Here is a 12,454-nt window from a genome sequence, read left to right on the forward strand (position 1 = left end):
CCAAGAAGAGGGCTGTGGAGAGTGGGGGGATCCTGTCAGGTCAATTTGATGGATTTGATCAATGAATGTTCCAAATACTATCGCAGCATAATAATAGAAAGCTCTTGAACCATTAAGCAAGGCACACTCTTAATAAGCCAATGCAAAGAGACAATAATGGGTGTAATGTAAAAGCAGTTGCACTTCTTTAGCCCCCTGTATAGGGTATTCTTTCACTTGTTCAACTGAAATGAATTGGAGAACGCGTTCTCATGGGTGTAATGTAAAAGGCCAATGCTAATAAAGATCAACATTAGGAGCCACTCGGTATCTCGACATTCTTTACTCGTACAATATGGTAAAAAATGCTATTTTTTTCTTTAAGTCCCCGTCCCCCAATTTGGGATCAACCCAGCAAATTTGATTGAAAATTTGAAATCACCACGCCAGAGCTATTCAGGGTGAAGGGCATAAGAGTCCAGTTCGATATGAAATTAATATACCTAATTACCTATTGTAATTACTAAACATAAACCTTAACTTTCTTTTCTGTATATACGCCAATTAAGCTCACTAGGAATGACCTTTATGGAGCCTTCCACCTCAGCAAATATTAAAATCATCACAAGTGAATCAAGTTTCATAGCAGAACTTATAGTACATGAACATAAAAAAAATAAATAAAAAAATAAAAAATAAAATAAAATCATGCGGCAGAAGAAACAGAAGTGGCATTAACAATGCTGTTATGCATACCAACAGTCGGAACACACGCGCGACTTGAATTATCAAACAAGAGTAAATATTCACACAACTTATGAGAATTTCCTATATTTTAGAGAATGTTCCTCATTAGCATGAAGACAACAAGACCAATAAAGAACTAGTTACTAGTTTACTGATATCAACACGAGTTAATCCAATACTGCAGTTAAAGTAGATCACCATGCAGTCTACACTTGACGGCAATCAGCAATTGCGAATAACAACAATCTCTTAGAAAAAGTGCTCTTAGCAATAAATAAAAGGGGGAAGATGAATAACCAAAGTACCAAATCTCTGGGAATAGCTTGTTTATCATTACACCAGAGGTGGGTATTGCTTGGCCTGCACTCGAACCCTCTTCTTATACTCCACCGCATCCTGTGACAATCCAGTTGTAAAGATATGAAAGAGTTCCAAAAGAAAACAGAAGACTCGAGCAAAGATGGATCAACCACTTAAAATTAAACTTCTCAGCACTACCATCTCCGACCCACAACTCTAAAATAGGTTGCTTTTGCACCAAAATGATGTAACTTTAACTCCAAATTTGAAGTTCATCCCCACCATTAAAGGAACTGCAATCAAACTCCAAATGGAGTGAAACGCCAAAATGGTGCAGGGGATTCGCTCCAACCCTGCGCCGAATTCCAACTCCATTTTAGAGAGCGCTATTTTTTAATTAAATTTTTTTGACGGTTAAATAATAAAAGAAAAAAATTGACCCATAAAAAGGAATATCAAGGTAATATTCCTTCTAGAATAAGATTTGAAGTAATGGTTAGATGAACTTTAAATTTGGAGTTAAAGTTGCACCATTTTAGTGCAAAAGCAACTCAATTTCAGAGTTGTGGGTTGGAAATGTTCTTACTTCAATGTTACTCTAAAAGAAATATTACCTTTATATATGCTTTTTATGGGCCATTTATTATTATTAACCTTAAAAAGTTAATTAAAAAAATAGCTATTTGCGTTGCATCTCCAGTAGTGTGCCAAATCTGGCGCAGCACTGTAGCAAATTCCAAGGGATTCACTCACCCTGCACCATTTTGGAGTCTGATTGGAGTTGCTCTTAAATCTTATCATCCCACAAGAAAAGAAAAGCAAATAAAAAAAGAAAAAACAAAAACAAAAACTATCCTTCCCCATCTTGCGACAAGTAGAATCTATAACACAATAACATATCAGGGTCGGAGTGCACATATTTGAAATGTGCATATTCGAATGACTTTACAAAGTCAGGATAGTTTTTAAAATAATTAAGCCCTGAACTGTTTGTTTACTGAACCAACCAGCAAATTGCATCTCATTAGAAAATAAGAGTTCGCCATATTTCAACAGGTAAAGTAAATATTTTACTGAAAAGTGAAACCAAAAGAATTTCGTCCGCTAAACTGTTGGGAGATTTTCAAAGTAGAAGAAACAGGAGCCCATTAGGCAAAGTACCTGGATGAAGAGATGATAGCCTTCTGTTTGTGCAGGATCAGCAGGATTTGGCTGATCCAGAAGGTCCTGGATGCCCACAAGAATTTGCTTCACCGTTATAGCCGGTCTCCACCCCTACACATAAGACAAGCATTCTAATAAACCCACCCTAAATATCCAACTAAACTTAACCAGATTGCAAGTAGAAAGTACTTACGCTGTCCTCATTAAGAATTGATAGGCAAACCGTTCCAGATGGGTAAACATTTGGATGGAAGAAACCTTGTGGGAACTTACACTTTGGCGGCTTGCTTGGGTAGTCCTCACTGAAGTGAAGTGTCAGTGGGAAGTAACCACCCTCCCAGTCCGTCTGCAACATCACACGTAAGGAAAGTATTCCCAGAAAATTGATTATAAGTTGGTTTAACTAACAATGACAAAAGAAGAAGCATAGACAGCATGATCTTCATAACCCATAGATTATTTTTAAAAATAAGAGAGAAAAAACAGAGATGTAGAGATCGAGACCCCATGAGTATTCAAATCCAGAATAGAACCTCTCATAGCATTTTCCCGGCTAATATGAATTCCCTCCAAATATCAACACAAGCTACTTTCATTACAATGCACGGTGTTAGGAGCTTAAAGGTATTACACAAAACAATAAAATGCTTAATCTCACGATTGGAGACCATATCCTAAACGTAGAACATTTAACTAGTATTTTAAGGGCTAACATGCGTTCCGAGTAGTTATCAATAATCAGATAAAACAACACTTATTACTATCTGTACCACATACTGAGGTCCCATCTGGAGAATACATAAAGAGGCCTCATAGCCTGCAAAGAGTAGTAGTAACAGAGGGTCAAAAAGACACAAATGCGACCATGAGTACAAGTCGTGATTTGACTGTAAGAAGATCCTATTTCCTTTATTTTCCCCTGTTACATAGCTATTTACTCCTGGGTATTGAAGTATTTTTAAAGTGTCAAACTATGGAAATTTCTGTTTTTAGATATCACTTATGTCATATCATACTGGGTTATCAATTTAAAGACATGGGCATGAATGAGGTGAGGCACAAATCAATTACAACAAATATTATAAAATGATTACAGAAAAACTAGCATCCGATCGCAAAATAGATACAAATCATGCTATAAATCATCTTTCAATTGCGTGCATAAGATTCATAAGAAAAAAAATACCTAGTCAATCTCTGAAGAAGCCCATATAATCATGCAAGTACAAAATAGGAAATCCAATAGACCACAAACACCTTGGCAATACACAAAATATATCGCAAAGAACACACCAAACAAAAAACGCTTAAAACAAACAAAATAACTAACATAGTTACAGATTATAACAGACCTTAGGAAACGCAATAAAACGAAAATAATGACTGAAATCAAAAAATTAGGGATTTTGTATAGAATGAATAGATATAGCGATTATATATATAGGAAATCTTACGCCGGCCTTTCCAGGAATTGTGCAATGCCACACCATCAAATTGACCGTACCATCAGGCAGAGTCTCCGGCTTCGCAACGAAACCCTACAAGGACAAATTCAAAAATCAACCAAAAATCTTAATCCAAAAAAAAAATTCGAAACTTCGCGGAGCAAAACAAAGAAGAATCTAGAATAAAAAAGAAACCGAACAAGATAAAGAGAGAAGAATAGAGATGTTACGGACATGGGGATGGTTCTTACGCCAGGACTTGCGCTCCTCAGCGAGACGGCCACGAGCAATACCACCCGACATGGTTCGTTTTCTCTCTCTAGAACTCTTTCTCTCTCTAAAAAATTCGCTGTTTCTCTCTCTACGGCTTCGGCGACTTTTTTTATAAGAGATGAGAACGAAGCATCGTCTTCGGTTTCGCTTTCCGATTTCCGAATCTGCCCCTACTCTCCGAAATTAGGGCGGAGAGAGAGAGAGAGAAAGCCCCTATGTACTGTCAAGGCCTACAGAAAATGTACGGTCCAGATCTGACAGTGGCCGGTGCGGAGCAGCTAATTGGACTAATGACAGATTGTCGATTTTATGCTTTTTTTTTATTTCGGATTATTTAAAGGGACGTTCTCTTACGTCAACGTAATAATAGTTTAAGCCTGTTTAATTATTAATTTAAATTTTTAATTTGAGTTAAATTGTAATTTTATATGAGAATTTTTTATTATAATAAAAAAATTAAATATAATTATTTTTAAAAAAATTTATTATAATAAAATTTAAATTTAAATTAATAAAATAAATAAGATTTAAATTTTTTATCTAATAAATTTATATAAAATTACCTAAAAAATACGGAGATCTAATAAATAAAAAATTTAACCTAGGCACGCCTCTCTTATTTAAATTGGGATTCGGATTAAAAAAGAATGAATTTGTAGACTCGTTTATTCTTATATTTATATTTATATTTCTTTTTGGGCGAATTATTCTCGCGTGAGAACCACGCCACAGTGCCCACCCTCACATTCATGTGAGTCGGTGACCCCATGTATTTAAGCACGCGGCTTTTATAATGCCCGGTTTATGGGCTTGATGACTTTACAGGCAATATTAATGGGCTCAGTGAGAAGCCCAGTTTCTTCCCGGCCAGGTTTCTAGTCTAGTAAATTAATCTCTGCCTGGTAAGTAGGGAATTGTAATCTAAAGATTATTTTTATAAATTCCCCAAAATATGTACTATGTTTCCTCTTAATTTTTTAAAATGATTCAAAACATATCACATCTATAAAATAACGATTCAAAATATCTCCTCCGTTTAATTCTATCTATATTTCTAACAGATTTTGGTGATGTGGCAGAAAATAAATATTACTTAAAGTCATTACATTCTAATTAAATATCACAATGATTAAATGTTAAAAAAATAACAATAAAAAAATTATTTTAAAAAAAAGTCCATCGTTTTCTCTCTCCAATCTCTTCCTCTTCTCCCTCTCACTGAACTTGTTAGAGAAACTCACCCTCTAGAGACCGTCGTTGTCGGTGATGCACTCAGATTTGGCCCTGTGTAACTCCAATGACGAGGGGCTGGTGGACTTGGCCGCGATTGTTCGTCATTAGGCGGCTTGGCTGGGTTCACAAGGGGGGGGCAGCGCAGCAGAGGGCTTGTGGGGTGGGCGAGATCGCTGGAAGGCAGTTCATGAAGGGGCCATGGAGGGTGCAGAGGAGGATTTGTGATTTGCGATTTGCAATTGTTGCCCCGAACGACGACAGAGCCTTGGGCTTTAAGGTTAATCATGTAACGCCCTCCAGAATTAAACATATTTAATTATGCTAAATTGTGAGTTATTAGTGTGCTTAATTTGATTTTCTCAATTAATTAAGAAACTTTAAATTATTTTTTGTATTTATGATTTCAGCCCAAAGGTTTTTGAAAATACACTTCATTTTAATGTATTTTCTTTTCTTTCTCTTCTTTTTCTCTTTTCTTTCCCTTCCTTCCCGTGGTTGCCCAAACCAACCTTTCTCTCTCTCTCTCTCTCTCTCTCTCTCTCTCTCTCTCTCTCTCTCTCTCTCTCTCTCTCTCCTCTCTCTCTTCTATTTCTCCGATGATGGTCCCTCCCTCTTTTTCCCCTTTACTCCAGCCGGCCACCGGCCATCTCTCTCTCCCCCTCTCTCACCGGCATTCTCCCTTGCTCTCTCTCTTTCTCCCACCTCTCTCTCTTTCCGGTTTGTTCCTATCGAAGCAAGAAAGAAAAAAAAAGAGAGAAAAGAGAGAGAACAACTCCATCAACTAATTTGAGGTAAAACCCCTTAAAACCCACTATTTGATTTGAATTTTAAACTTAAGAAAGTTTAATTTTGGTTAGATTTGAATAATTTTGAGTTAGGGTTTGGATTTGAATAATTGTTGTTAAAATTGAATTAAATTTAGGGATTTTCGGTTATTGGACTTGTTGAATTGATTCGAAACTGATTTTGATGATTTCTGGAGAATTTATTTTGAAATTGAACTTGAACTGCAGGTTTGACATTTTCCCTATTTATGCCTGTATGTTGCCGAAATTTCTTTAAAACCTTCTTTTTAAGCTGAATTAAAAGGGAAACCAAACCCATGAATTGGATTTCAATTTTTAAAGAACCCCCAAACTGAATTATAAAGTCGTTTGTGACACTTGGATTTGAGTCAAGGCACACTAATAGGAAATAATTAGACATAATTGAACTTAATTTGTTTTAGGAATGACGATTGTGTTCTAATATTTTGTTTTGTGACAATGTTAGTTGAAGGATCAGATTAAAAGCTTTGAGGAAAGCGGATGCTAGGATAACGAAAGGCTAGCCTAGGTTTGATATCCGAGATGTAGGATATTCTTGTCCATATCCTTATTAGCCTTACTTTAAATGATTTTGGCCTATGAAAATGTTTTAGAACAAAACATGTTTAAAGAAAATGATTTTCAAAGAAATAGCATGAATAATGCTATTGGGTTTCCAATAATTTGAAAATGAGATTTTAAAGAGTTTTATTTCTTAACATGAAATATTTTAAGAAATGATAAAACGCATCATGGCCACAGAGATCGGGATATGGGAATAGTATAATTGGAGGCAGGTCCCGAAACCCGTACGGTCCACTTCTTGCTCAGTGGTGTTATTATGGCTCTGCATATTTTTATTATACAGATATTTTACTAATATTATGTGAGTATTCCGGGTGTATGTCTTCGGACCGTGAGTACTTTAATTTATAATGTTTTATAAAATTATATCTTATTGGGCATTCCACTCATTTTTCTTCTGTTTTCAATATCTATTTTGGTATTTGTATATTTTATTTTATTTTCATGAATTTTCTTTAATTAATTCAGTTTAATTAAGTTAAATTTTAAATTAAACCTCAATAATCACGGCCCTATCCTTAGGGTCGTGACAAATCACCTATTCCATTTTCTTTACACATCTTAATCCTCATATTCTTCATTGCAACAGGTTTTAGTTCAAATTCTCTAACTAAATTTCAGCGAAGTTCCGCCCAATTTATGGGTTTCCTAACCTAGCCATAGTTTGTTTTATCCGTAATTTCAACCTTTCAAACACATCACATGATCATTCTCATTCTTTTTTATCATCATAATCTCTAGGATTCCTTCACTATTTTCACAAGATTTCTCTCTAAACAAAAATGCTAAAAACATAATCTAATAACTGAAAATTTAACCTTTTAGGCATTAGGTTTTTTTGGTACCATTCATAACCATAAGCCAATCATCATTCTTTAAAAAAAAAATTCATGAATTCTACTGTTCATGGACATCTAGCCATGGTTAAAAATTTAGAAGAATGAAGAACAAGTTTCAGTGACGCTAATCAACGGTAGTTTCCGCCGATTTTATTTTGAACTCGGTTTTCTCAATTTGGGAAATTTTGTTTTCCTCTCTTTCTTTGGCTGAGTTCTCTCTGTTTTCTTGTAATTAAATGGAAATTTTCTTGTATTTTTCCCTTCTAAAATGGTTCACAAAAAAGAGAGGAGGGACATAGGTGCAATTTTGACACTTTCTAGGGTCTTTTTTGCAAAAGAAAAAACTCAAAATATCTATTTGGCTTCTCCCCTAAGTCTTGGCTGGCCTTTCTCCTTCACTTTCCATGCATCATAATCTCAGCCCTCCATCCGTTAATCACCTTAAATCTCAACCATTTGTTTTTAATAACTATCTTATTTCGATTAAGTTTAATTCTTATCCGGTGAGCGTTTTACCTGTGTTTTTCAGACTATTGGTCAACTTGGTCAACTTTACTCAACCTTGACTAACTTTTCAAGAGTGACCCATTGGTCAACTCTTGGTCAACAAGTTTCGACTCGGTCAACCCTAATCGGTCAAAAACCCTAATTTTCTCGATTCGGCCTTCCGAACCCTTTTTTCGTCCGTTCTTCATTTTGATTGTTTCTAAAACCCTAAAATTGATGATTTTTAATCCTTCTTCATTTCTTAAACTTAGTATTCATGTGTTTGTCTACTTGTGGGGATAACACAGCGTTCCGTGCCTCTTTCTTGATTACAGTCTAAAATTCGGTAACTGCATGATAGCTCAGAAATTTCTGACTTTTAGCTTATACTTTGCTATTCAATATTAATAACAACAAATACTTATCATAAAAGTATTCTTATTTATAATACAAAGAATTTTAGAAAATTTCATCTTATACAATAATTTTCTTCGACAAATTTCCCGATCATGACACCACTGCCATTCACCTGCCATTAACATGATAGAATTTTGGGTACATCAACATACTTTGTGCCTTGAGGTTGCTAAGCATAGCCTTGTTGTCTCGTATACTTTACTTTCATTACATAACTTACTTTCTCTTACATCCATAAATACTATTTACTTCATACATAAAGCAGCATCTTCAAAACACGTGGTGCATCCACTATCCACTTACCCACATCTCACTACTCTCCGATGAGGATTTTAAGGAGAGATCTGAGTTCATCGATGCGAACACCTTTGACATCACTAGCACCATTTTAACAACTAAGCTCATGTCCAAAATCTACCAAACAAAGAAGATAATCTCGTGGTTTACGTTGGTGACAAAAGAGATACAGAGCAAAAGCATTCTTTGCATTCCAAAAGAAAAAGAGAAAGGAAACGTTAAAACAAGATTGGAAATTTTCAGAAAAGAGAGTGAAATAGGTCTGCAAGAATAAGGTGAAGAAGAAGACTTTTTTTGGGGGTTTTTTTTTTGTTATGTTTTTTAAATAAGTTTTTAATTTTCTTTATTATATAATAAAATATATATACATTTAATTATAGTTTAATGGTTTTAATTGATTTTTTTACCTGCCACATCAGACAGAAAGGGTATTTTGAACCTTTTTTTTATAAATCAAAGGTATTTTGAATCATTTTAAAAAATTAAGGGGCACTTTGAAACAAGATAGATATTTTAGGGGGCATTTATAAAAATAATCCTAATCTAAAATTTCAAATGCATCATTTTTATAGAAAATTGAAGACTAGTCACATTATTTTTTTAATGTTACTTTTGTTAAGTTATGGAGTCTAATATGTCTTAATGATTATTTTGTCATGCAAAGGAATATGTGCATCGACTCCTAGGGTAAGGTCATTGTGGGAGTTGAAAGGGCGACGGGAAGCCCCTTCCAAGGAGCACAATGCAGAGCTAAAGATGAAAATGTCCACGACATCGTCAACATTTTCACGATATTGTCCATATTTTGAAGTCTCGATATGGATATGGGGAGAAAGATATTCTTCCCGGTGTGTCCATAAAATGTCTGCAATGTCCAAGAAAACTCATAAAATCCGTGAATATCCATAAATATCCAGGATGTTTTTGAAATGTCCACAAAATGTCCAAAAATCTTAAGAAATTTTTTTTAATAAAAATAAATTTTGTAGCATATTTTTTCAATAAAATGTGACAATATGGTTTAAATAAAAAGCAAATATTATGACTTAATTAGTATTTTAAAAAATTTATACTTTTTAAATAAACTATTTGTAAAAAGACGTGGTGTGACTCAACTGAGTCAAACTGATGAGGATTTTGTGGCCTTGAGTTTTGATTACATGAGCTTAAGAACTGAGCAAAGTTCATATGGCTATACATACAGTTCTCACATGAGATCTACTTCAGAAGTACAAAATTAATATGGTTTGTATGATATATTAGTATATTTTCCGTCACATGTCAATGTTGAAATGTCGTTACACATCCCTAAATACTAGCCATCAAGTTTGATAAACCAACAATATGCAATTTATGAGTTAACAATGAGAAGAGATCAAGAAACATACATGCGGCGTATCAACAATTACATCCAGAATTATTGAAGGGTAATATCTTGGCAAATGTATTGTTTAGATCAAGATCAGAACCTACCCAATGTTTTCCAACCTACTAGAAACTCATTTTGGCACTTAAAGTACTTTAATTTAGTGTGTGCTCTATTATGTTTGGTAGTTAATTTCTATGTAGTAGGTTGAATTATTGTTCCTTATTTATAATGAGTATGTACAATTATATTCGAATCATAATCCATATATAATTATGATAATTTCTTACTATATTATTCGACATAACTCTCATATTCTAATAGAAAACGTATTATTTTTGTTATTAAATTAGTTGAAATTAAGTAATATTGATTGTTTTAGCATTTTGCACAATTTTAACAAAAACTTCTAAGGTTTTCTCAGTGTATCCATTTTTTTTTGTTTATCCTTCGACATCGACATTTCCGTCGACATTATACGTAAATCAAAACATCGACAACCCCGTCAACATCGATATTTTTGTCCTTGGCAGGAGCCCCAGTCCAAAATGTCAGAAGGATAGTTTGAGGATTTCATACTTGTCAATTTGATTGTCCTAGTTTTATTATAACAAAGGGTATACAATTTTGAATTATGATTGGAGATACTAGAGAAAACATATACAGTAGTAAGGTATGCGATTTTTTTCTTGTAAACTTTTTCTTCATCATAATAAATTAATACAACAATTGAAATTATGACAGTCTTACATCAAGACGAAGCTCTATAAACTTCGTGCGTTTGTTTTTGCTTGATTTATTTTTATGCGATTTTCTTGCTCTTGGTAACATATAATTAGGACGTCTAATTTTGAATGGTTAGTTTGATGGTGAATGGTTAGTTTGATGATTATTGTGGATTATCAAACCTCTAGTTTTGTCAAGAGTATGAGTCAGTTGTTAACTTGTTGTCGTCAGTGTTGGTCTCCGAACGACAAACCAAACAATAGCCCCGTTTGGTCCGTTGGTTCGAATTGTGTTGATTTTTAAACTTTTTTATTTGAACAGAAAAGTTTGAACTGTATGGTTTAAACTATAGTCGGAATTGATGTTTGAATATGTAGTTAAAGTTTAAATCTAAACAGGGAATAAAATCTAAATTTGTGTTTGATAGGTGTAAAAAGTAGGAAGAATGGAGATCTTTTACTGTTCAAAAATGGTTTGAACTATTGAAATGGAGTAGGGAGTTTAATTCTAAGTTGGATAGTTTAATTCAATTTGAATGAGAATATAATTCAGACGGCGTGCTTATCAAACACGATTTTGAACTTGATTCACAACTCGAATTGAATTGAACTGAACCGAATCAGTAAAACAAACAAGCCAAATATTCTTTGTTGGGAGTATTATGTTGCTCACTTATTCAAGTTAGGCCATGTTAGCTCGGTTTGCATATCCGAAGCATTTGGCATCATTAACAAGGTTAATTGTGTCGATGTTAATTCAGCATTCCGAGTCCTAGATGATTTAGGGTATGTTCTTTTCTCAAATTTGAGTTATGAACTTGAGTTTAGTATGTGAGAGAAAACACTGTAATAAAAAAGTTAAATTTAAATTTTTGTGAATTAAGTTAGGTAAAAGAACATGCCCCTAGTAATTTATTCATGGTTGATAAAATTTTATTTAAAAATCCCGAGTCTTATAGATGATCTGGTAATTTTGCTATTTGTTCTTGAGAAAAGAGTAAAAATAGATAAGAGACTTTTTCATGTAATTTTTTAATTATATTTCGGTCATCTCTTTGTATTTTATGGTTAATTTGATAGTATTTTATGATAATTTGGTGTTTCTTCTAATCAGTTCATTTGGTGAGTTATTTTATGGGTAGTAATTTGCTAGATTACTCCAGCATCCATCGTCGAAGACTATCGGCGGTTTGTGTTGCAAAAAGGCAATATAAGTTGGTAGCTCACTAATGGTAATCTAGTAGATTATTTTGAGATCAATGCCGATCAATAGTTACTCTTGATTCTGTCGACATAATATAGTGGATTACAAGCAACCACTCATGGAATAATTTTGACAAAATATATTTTATTTTGACCGTTAACCTATTCTCTGATTTGGAAAAATTTTAGGAAAAAATTTTAAATTTAACCATTATTTTTTCAACTCTATTATTTATATTAATACACAAAATTTTAAGGTCATTACAGAAAATAATTTATAGAATACGAAATAATAACATGTAGATTACGAAAGATAACTAATAAATTATTAATATCATAAGATAAATTCAACAAAGTAATAGAAATAAAATAGTAACCATCACATCTAAGGCCCAAATGAACGGCGATATTACTTATAAAAAAAAGGAAAATAGTAGAAAATAGGTTAATGTGAAAAGCTTAAGAAAGTATATAGGTCAATTTTTAGTTATAAAAATTAATAGGCCATAACTTGTCAAGTTATGGTTCATAACCAGATAAGTTATAGATAAACTTATCAAGTTATGGTTCATAACCAGATAAGTTATAA

The 12,454-nt window shown here is 33.5% G+C and overlaps 1 protein-coding gene across 1 annotated transcript; it reads right to left on the reverse strand.

Moving 5' to 3' along the window:
* Positions 1-688: 688 nt before the first annotated feature.
* LOC21390633 (SUMO-conjugating enzyme SCE1) lies at positions 689-4,191 on the reverse strand. The gene is made up of 5 exons (XM_010095211.2): positions 3,870-4,191; positions 3,645-3,728; positions 2,384-2,536; positions 2,188-2,301; positions 689-1,122 (listed from the first exon to the last, which is right to left on the reverse strand). The coding sequence occupies exons 1-5, from the start codon at positions 3,936-3,938 to the stop codon at positions 1,060-1,062; spliced, it is 483 nt and encodes a 160-aa protein (XP_010093513.1). The 5' UTR covers positions 3,939-4,191; the 3' UTR covers positions 689-1,059.
* Between the last annotated feature and the right edge of the window lie 8,263 nt (positions 4,192-12,454).

The sequence above is a fragment of the Morus notabilis genome, unplaced genomic scaffold, assembly GCF_000414095.1.
Source record: "Morus notabilis unplaced genomic scaffold, ASM41409v2 Scaffold1139, whole genome shotgun sequence".
NCBI classification, from domain to species: Eukaryota; Viridiplantae; Streptophyta; class Magnoliopsida; order Rosales; family Moraceae; genus Morus; species Morus notabilis.